The sequence below is a fragment of the Ctenopharyngodon idella genome, chromosome 9 (assembly GCF_019924925.1).
Source record: "Ctenopharyngodon idella isolate HZGC_01 chromosome 9, HZGC01, whole genome shotgun sequence".
NCBI lineage: Eukaryota > Metazoa > Chordata > Actinopteri > Cypriniformes > Xenocyprididae > Ctenopharyngodon > Ctenopharyngodon idella.
In genome coordinates this window covers 18,789,463-18,798,858 of record NC_067228.1, presented here as the reverse complement: position 1 = coordinate 18,798,858, position 9,396 = coordinate 18,789,463, and the positions used below count along the sequence as shown (strand labels likewise).

Below are 9,396 nucleotides of genomic sequence, written 5' to 3'. Positions count from 1 at the left end.
TAGTAATAACAGTAAATTATGCATATTTACTTGCAATTAGCCCTAATTCAAACCCCAAATCCTAACCCTCACAATACAGTATGTACATGTTCTTAATTAATATTACTCAGTACATTGTAACTGAAGTTTTGCTGCAAAATACAGTAACACATTCACAAAACAGTATTATTGGTAACTGATCACTGAAAGTTGTTAAAACTGAAAGTTACATTATAATGCTAACTGATTATTAATGTACATTCAGATAAAGTTGTGAGGCTTACCAAGACTGTATTTATTTGATCAAAAACAATAAAAACTTTTCAAAATGTTTGAAAATATTATTACAATTTAAAATAACTTTTAATATTAATAATACTAATAAACATTTTAATATTAATTCATTCCTGTGACGCCAAAGCTGAATTTTCAGTCTTCAGTGTCACGTGATCCTTCAGAAATCATTCTAATATGCTGGTGCGATCCTCAAGAAACAGTTATTACCATGTTGAAAATATTTTTTCAGGATGCTTTGATGAATAAAAAGTTCAAAAGAAATAGAAATCTTATGTAACAGTATAAATGTCTTTACTGTCACTTTTAACCAGTTTGAAGCATATTATTGAAAAAAAGTATTAATTTAAAAAAATAATAAATAGACCCCAAACTTTTTAAAGGAAGTGTATAAGAACTACTGATCCAGGTTAGTTCATCCAAAAATTTAAATTCTGTCATTTACCTCATGTGGTTCCAAACCTGTCAACATGTCAAGACTCGACATGAAATCAGAATTAACCCATTTCTATGTTCCTGGTTTCATCAGTGCATTTTACAAAAGAAACAAATGTTTATCTTTGTAATCATCAAAACATAACTCACTTCTCGATTTTCATTTTCATCTGAAGTCACTAAGGCTGCTGGTGTTTTGAGGGGAGTAGTGTAGTATGGAATGCCCACTTTTCACAATCCAATTAATTCTTCAATGGATGAAAACAAGAGTTGTGAGTGGCGTTTTTACACTGACTTAATGATAAAAAGTCATTAGTCCTATAATCAGGCCATCACTACAATAAATTTATCACCATTTTAAGAGGATTTATATACATTTTTCAGTATAATATCTTTCTGAAAAGGAAGTCACTTATTGGCTAGGACTTTGACAATCGACAAAATTCATTTCTTTGTGAACACTGAAATTTATTAAATAAAAAATACAGAATTAATGACTATATTGTACAAAACGTTGAATGATCTTTCTTGCACATTCATAGAGAATGTGGCTTTAAAAAAAACAAACAAGTAATTATCTTAATGAACAGCAGCTTTTCAAACACAATTCTGTACCACTAGACTCAAAAGTTAGATCTTCAGAATGTATGAATGAATGAATGAATGAATGAATTCACACTAATTGCATTCAGTATATTGTTAGGCAAATGCTTGTATGGCCATTTTAAAACTGCTGTGCAACAAGATCCCCCATCCCTCCACTCAACCTTCCTACCAAACTCTAGGCTTAAACAAAAGATGTTTAACCCTCAAAATTTAAAAGAATAGTTCACCCACAAATAAAATTCTGTCATCACACAAATATATTTTGAAAAATAACTCTCTCTCTCTCTCTCTCTAGAGTCCAATGTTGTTTTGGACCATTGACAAGTATCCAAAAAAAAACAAAAAAAAAAAAACAGGTTTGGAATGACGAGTCAAACGACAATAACAGTTTTCATTTTTGGGTGAACAATCTTTTCAGCTATTAAACCAGAAACAAAGGAAAACATTAGCACACATTTCTTCAAGCTGATATCCAAGTATTCAATGGAAAAAACTGTAGCAACTGAAAGGCAAAACAAGTACATGCTTTGTCAAAGTTATGTAATCCTCCAAAGAGGGTTTTATTTTTATATGAAACAATGAACAGTGTACAAAAAAAAAAAAAAAAAAAAAAAAAAAAAGTTAACTGATCAATGAAGTGGAATTTTTTTTTTTTTTTTTTAAGATACAACTGGTCAAAGTTTCTACTACTTGCTTGCTCATGAAGGCAGACTTTAACCTTAACGTCTGGCTTTTGAAGCCCCTACAGATGGTCAGATTCTGAACCATCTACATCACACAATACAACAGCATGACAATATGCAATTTGTTAAATGCGCTTTCCCATTAGACATTTGTGAGCATAATGTTACAGAACAAAGGCGAACAGACTCATTATCTCTGGTCACATTATCAGGAACTTGTCTTTAAAGAAATAGGGTAACATCTTCAGCCATGAGTAAAGAGATGAGATCGGACATAGTGGTGGAAGGATGGGAGACTGTAACGTCCATTTCTTTTGCTCCATGTTCAGACCACAAATCACTCAGTTTCGGCAGGTTTTTCCAAGTTGAAGGGGAGGGGCAAATCATGTCCCCTGCCCACAACCCTTCCACTAAAGTCAGTGCAGTTCAATTTAGAATCCCATGCCACCCATTCCGCCCATGCCTCCCATTCCACCCATTCCTCCAGCTGGCATGTCCTTCTCCTCCTTCGGTAGCTCGGTGACAACGGCTTCAGCAGTAGACAGAAGAGATGCAACACCTGCGGCATCTAGCAATGCGGTCCTCACGACCTGCAGGGGGAGACAAAGAAATTTCATTTTAATAAAAGAGCATTATGTTTTTGTTAGGGATGCACAGATATTACAACTCTGGCAGATACTAATAAGCCAATAATTATTTTCATGTTACGGCCAATAACTAAAATGGCAATAACAGTAAAAACTGAACTAAAAATAATCGGTTCAAATACTACAAATGAATTTAGGCAATACATACATAAAATGTATTGAGCATCACAATAAAATATATATAAAAACAAAAAGTATAGGGTCAGTACTTTTTTTTTAATTAATACTTTTGAGCAAGGACTCATTAAAAACATCAAAAGTGACATTAAAGACTATAAATTTCACAAAAGTTTTTTCGTTTGTTTTTTTTGTTTTTTTAACTTTTGAACTTTCCATTCATCATCCTGAAAATAAAATTCAGGCTTATCTCAAAAATGTTAAGCATATTAACTATTCAACATTGATAAGAAAAAGAAGAAAAAAAAAATGTTTCTTGAGCACCAAATCAGCACATTAGAATGATTTCTGGAGGATCATGTGACACTGAAGAATGGAGTGATGATGCTGAAAACTTTTAAATTATATTCAAATAGAACAGTTATTTTAAATTGTAATAATATCCACAATAATTACTATTTTCACTGTTTTTTGATCAAATAAATGCAGTCTTGGTGAGCATAGAACTTTATATATAAAAAAAAAAAAAAAAAAAAAAAAAAGATTGACCCCAAAACTTTTGAACAGCATTGTATATAATGTCGTTCAATATGGTACTAATGATATATTGTACATGTCCGATAATAATTTAGAAGTTATCAGTTTAAATCAGTAACAAATCTATCAGAGCGGTTTTTCAGTTTGTGAACCACACATACACACCTTTGTGGGATCAATAATGCCTTTTTCAACCATGTTGACATATTCTCCAAGCATAGCATCATATCCGATCTCTGGAGCACTCTGCAAGATCTTTTCCACCACCAGAGAGCCTTCAACTCCTGCATTCTTGGCAATGGTCATTGCAGGAATGCGAAGAGCTCTGCGAATAATGTCAATACCTTGAAGAGCAAGGATAAAAATTTTTTTTTAAAAAAAGTCAGTTTTAAGAAATTAACAGTTATTTCTTATAGGGTCTAGAGGATGAGATCTACACTCCAGTCCTTACCAATCTTCTGATCAGAATTGGCTGCTTTGATGTTCTCCAGGGCTGGGATGCAGCGGAGCAGGGCGCATCCTCCTCCAGGAACGATTCCCTCCTCCACAGCAGCTCGAGTGGCATTCAGCGCATCAGTAACACGGTCTTTCTTCTCATTCACTTCAACGTCACTTGTTCCACCAACCTAACAAATGGTGGTTTTTGTTAACAGATATATGGAAAATAAACACATCACACTAAGCTACATGCTTCCTGCTTTCATACCTTAATCACAGCCACTCCATCAGAGAGCTTGGCCAGACGCTCGTTGAGTTTCTCCTTCTCGTAGTCACTGTTTGTGCTCTCCAGCTGTTCAGCAATCTCATTCACACGCTTCTCAATGGCTGATGGATCACCACGGCCTTTGAGGAGCATTGTGTCATCCTTTGTCACAATGACCTCGCCGACCCTGCCAAAGTCATGTGCCTGGATATCCTCAATGGCCAGTCCCATAGCCTCGTCACCAAACACCTGAGAACAGTTCAGGTGTGTTAAAAGACTGGGCAATGGCAACTACCTCATGATATATTACACGTCACAATACAATATGTTGATGCATCACATAAGTGAGACATTTAAAATGAGTTAAATAAATAAATAAATAAATAAATAGAGATGAAGACAAGATCTTAGGTACATACCGTGCCTCCAGTGGAAACTGCCATATCCTGCAGCTGGTTCTTTCGGTTGTCCCCAAATCCTGGAGCCTTGACTGCCACAACCTGAAGTCCAACCTTCAACCTGTTGGTAAGATTTAGCATTGACCTTTAAACCAGAACCTTTAAATATCAGGCTATTCTTAAACATCAAATGACCATACCTTTAAAAAAAAAAAAAAAAAAAAGGTTGCTTCCAATGAAATAATATAATATTTACTGTAGTAATAATATATATATATATATATATATATATATATATATATATATATATATATATATATATATATAAAAATCTCTCATTAGTCATTAAACATGTATACATTTTAGAAATTTTAGTAATAGTATTTTACTAATTCCAAAGACATTTGGAATATTTATTTCATATTTATTTATTCAACAACAACTTTTGTGAGGGATGACAATCAAAATCAGTCATGGAAGTCATGTTTGAAGCCAATGTCATTTAAAAAAATAAAATAAATAAATGAAAATACATATATAGATAAAAATTTATATAATTTTAATAATAATAATTATAATGTCAAAGATTCTGAAAACTGTTTAAAGGAGATTCCATAAGTAAGGAATAACTGACGATGGGCCGTTGAATTCTTAGAAAATAATGCACACCCAAGGTGGTAATGCAGCCATGACACGAAGCGGAGTTATCTACCTCAAGAACCACAGTTATTACCTCGCTCATGAGTCATGTATCTTTTAAGCTGCTAAACAATTTTACTGATTAATTCGTCAGAGCAGCACTGACAAAACATTTCTGTGCGAGTGTGTGTGCGTACTATACAGCGTGTGTACGTTAGAGAGAGAGAGCGAGAGAGAGAGCGAGAGAGAGAGCGAGAGAGAGAGCGAATGCGCTTTCAGGACACAATAAAACGTTTTCATCCTATTGTTTACTATATTTATTTGCTTGGTCGGTGTGGGTTTTGTTTCTTCTGCAGTTGTAGGCTGTAAGGACCTATTGAGATAACTGAAAACATTTGGTGAAGTTATATGGAACTGCAACACGGTCAAGACCTGTTAGAACTACTTTAGTCATGCGTTTCCCTGAAAACAACTGCACACCTTAAAACGTTGAGCAACCAATCAGATTAGAGCATTCAACAGCCCCGTAGCATAATCATTAATTAAGAAACTAAACACTATAACTATAGTATTTCTATGAAAAAATACAATTAATGTGGTATTTTTTGTGAGGGATGGCAATCAAAATCAGTCAGTAAATGGACTTTTTGAAGTTCAGTTTTCATAAAACCTTGTTCTTTTTCGTATTTATCCATTTCACACATTTCTTGTGGACTTGACATTATTGTTGGGCTAACATGTTTGAGAAACAAACCTGTTGAGGACCAAAGTGCTGAGTGCCTCTCCGTCCACATCTTCAGCCACGATGACCAGAGGCTTGCGATGCTGGTTGGCAATTTCCAGAGCTGGTACGATGCTCTGTACGCTGGAGATCTTCTTCTCACTCAGAAGCACGTAAGCATCCTGGAACTCACACTTCTGGCCTGCAAGCAGAGCATAAACACTGTTGTCATTCCAGCCTTAATATTAATACAAACACATGACATTCTAATATGAAATACACACCTTTAGTGGTGTTGATGAAGTAAGGAGAAATGTAGCCACGGTCAAACTTCATGCCCTCAATGATCTCAAGCTCATCATGTAGGGTTTTACCATCCTTTAAACAAGAATAGCAGTTTGAGTCTGAGATATTTTAAGGACCAAACCATCATTTCATCTGTACTAAATACTACTTTCACTGAAGCAGCCTACCTTCACTGTAATAACACCCTTGCGTCCAACTTTCTTCATGGCATTGGAGATGATGTTACCAACTTCAGTGTCTCCATTGGCAGAAATAGTGGCCACCTGTATCAAAGAAAGATTGATGGAAATCTTGTTTGAGAAGTCGTTTCTCTCAGACATATACATCACAATAGGAAAGAAAAGAATATTGCAACTTCTATTTCATGTTGAATTTAAGACCACTTTTTACCTGAGCAATTTCCTCTGGTGTTGTGACTGGCTTGGAGAGTTTCTTGAGTTCATTGATGATTTCTTCCACCGCCATCATTACTCCTCTACGGATCTCCACAGGGTTGGCACCTTTGCTGATGGTGTCAAAACCCTCCTTGGCAACAGCACGGGCCAGTACTGTGGCGGTTGTAGTGCCGTCTCCAGCCTCCTCGTTAGTGTTGTTGGCCACATCCTGTACCAGCCTGGCCCCGATGTTCTTATACCTATCTTTCAGTTCGATACTTTTGGCAACGGTGACACCATCTTTGGTGACTTTGGGGCTTCCCCAGCTCTGCTCAATAATAACAGTGCGACCCTGGGGGAAAGAGGCTAGTTTAGTTGTGTTTCTTCTATTACTGATTACAAACTTGACTTTAGAAGCAGTAACATGTCTGTTGTTCATCTAGAAACTTATCGAACTTAGCATACCTTTGGTCCCATGGTGACAGCCACAGCATCAGCTAAAAGGTCAACACCCTGAAGCATGAGGGCCCGGGCATCTGCGCCAAACTTGACGTCCTTGGCATACGCACGAGTCAGGTGTGGGGCCAGCGCCCTGCACACTGGCCTCATCTGTTTCATTACACTGGGTAAACGCAGCATTTCTAAGAGAGCAAAAGCATAACATTTAATTAACAAAAAAAAACAAGGTGTAAGTGATTTCTACACCATTAGAATTTTAATAATAATAATAATAATAATAATAAAAAATCTATAATTTTTCTATAATTATTTGATTTTTGTGACTGAGATAACGCAATGTTTTATAACCCTCCATCAATTCCAACTGCAAGGTCACGGTTAGTAATGTAGTCATACTCTGACTTTATATAAGATCATGTTGCGATCCAAAATATGCTACTTAGTGCATGTGAAGTGTGGGAGTAATGTTTAAAATTGGTGGTTTTCTGTGCCCATGTTGATTTCGCAGGTGTCTTCAGAAACACTCCAATCCTTTAGACTAGTGGTTCTCAACCTTTTTAACTCAAAGGCACCTCATCGTCCACGACCATTTTCGAGGGCCCCTTTTCCAGTTGCTTGTAATTTATTGGATAAAGATTAATGATAATGATTTTGAAAAATATATTTACTCAATTCCTACTCAATAAATATTTTAGAGCTTGGCATAACTTTAAATATGCTTTAAAAAAAAAATAAAAAGAATGCTCACAAGATCGTGTTAATTTACATGACTGTTCCAAGTCTAGAAATCACAGTTTCAGAATGAGGCTTCCTCATTTATCTAGGTTTTCCAACGCACTGAAAATACTGGTTCTTCAAATACACCAAATAAATTAAAATATGAAATGTAGATTTTTAGTTTTGTCTTTGTTAGTCACACTTTTTTGCCTCTGCCCCCTGGTTGATAACCATTCATTTTAGACAAACAGGTAGCCCCGCCCAAATCTCAGGGCATTGGTTGAGGTTGGCAGACAGCCGTTTCTGATTGGCAAATAGTCGCCGACAGCACTTTTTTTTTTTTTCCTTCTCAATTTACAGAGTCTAGTCACATACTAGCGTGATTTATCATAACAATTTTAATATCTGTCAGGCAATAGGGAAAAAAAAAAAAAAAACACTCCCCCAATTCACTGGAAAAGAAAGAAAGCAAGAAAGGAAGGAAGAAAGAAAGAAGGAAAGCAAGAAGGAAAGAAAGGTCTCGTGTCGAGCTCACATGATAACACCACCAGATGCCAAAAATTAGACTTTGCCCCCGCTGGTCCTTGAATGGATTACACTGCCTGATTCACTCATTCGTTAACCTATTCTCCGTATACGCAATAATGTACTAAATATCAATAAATTCCGTAAAATGTTATGATGATCTGGTAATTGTGAAGAAATGATAATAGTTCCATGGTTCTCATGGACAATGTTTCGAAAAAACAGATCATGAACCATATAAAAAAAAAAAAAAATCAAAAGCGGAAAAAATGTTTTTAAAAGCCTGTTCTAAAAGGTAAACTAGACTGAAATGTGTGTTCACGTAAACGCGTCATTCAAAGCCTGTAGATGTAGTGAGTCCCTCATCTACCCCACGTGTGTTCAGGGCGTCCGTCACAAGGTCAAAATCACTCCGCGTCACGACAGAGACGGAAATGATCCCTTTCATCTCCATGAGTTCACGTTACAAACTTCCCGGGGTATTCCTTTTGTTTTATTAAAACTACCCACTGTAGCCCTGACACCGATGAATTATTCCATACATAACATATATATAATATTCTTAGGCCTCAACATCACATAATTTGCTACAGTTAGCATGCGAGCTATAACCATCACTGTATTTCACTTAAGACTGCGCTTTACTTGTTTTGCTTATAAAACAGTAGTCAAGGCAGCAGATACAACACTAATGCAGTATAATTGTCAATCAATGCAAATGACATGCGAAACACATTTGTTACTCTAATGCCAGTTATTCTGATAAGCAGCATCTGAAATAAAATATAAACGTACTAAAATGATTAAATGACAGCTAATTAGACAATAAACATGCACGATTTTACCTGCAACTTCAAAAAACAAACTGACAGTTCTAGCATTACATGATGATGTTACATGTTACGTATCTGCCTGTTTGATCATTTCATCTTTATCACCAGGCCAATAAAAAGCGTTATGCAATATAATATGTTTATAGGTTATATGGAGGAGGATAATGCTATAAGTGACTTACTGCAGAACGGTTTGGAGGTGATTGAAGGGATGCGCGTGTCCGTCAGTTCAGCAGACTGAATGATACAAGAAGAGGAGCCGCTTTAGAGCTGCTGCAGTTACACTTAACGCACATGTGTTCTTCATCCGGGTAACCTCCCCGCTGCCCTGACATCTGAATAACGGAACACTCTCAATGATAGATAGGCGTTATTCTCTTTAAATACATACGTGCTTTCATTTGCTTTTTACCTTAATGTTAT

General features: G+C 36.0%; 1 protein-coding gene across 1 annotated transcript; it reads right to left on the bottom strand.

Annotated features, from left to right (window-relative positions):
* Nucleotides 1-1,155: 1,155 nt before the first annotated feature.
* On the bottom strand, nt 1,156-9,323 carry hspd1 (heat shock 60 protein 1). Its single transcript, XM_051905556.1, has 11 exons — nt 9,156-9,323; nt 6,905-7,080; nt 6,456-6,791; nt 6,233-6,328; nt 6,044-6,137; nt 5,793-5,961; nt 4,421-4,520; nt 4,005-4,250; nt 3,750-3,924; nt 3,464-3,642; nt 1,156-2,587 (listed from the first exon to the last, which is right to left on the bottom strand). The coding sequence occupies exons 2-11, from the start codon at nt 7,076-7,078 to the stop codon at nt 2,429-2,431; spliced, it is 1,728 nt and encodes a 575-aa protein (XP_051761516.1). The 5' UTR covers nt 7,079-7,080; nt 9,156-9,323; the 3' UTR covers nt 1,156-2,428.
* Between the last annotated feature and the right edge of the window lie 73 nt (nt 9,324-9,396).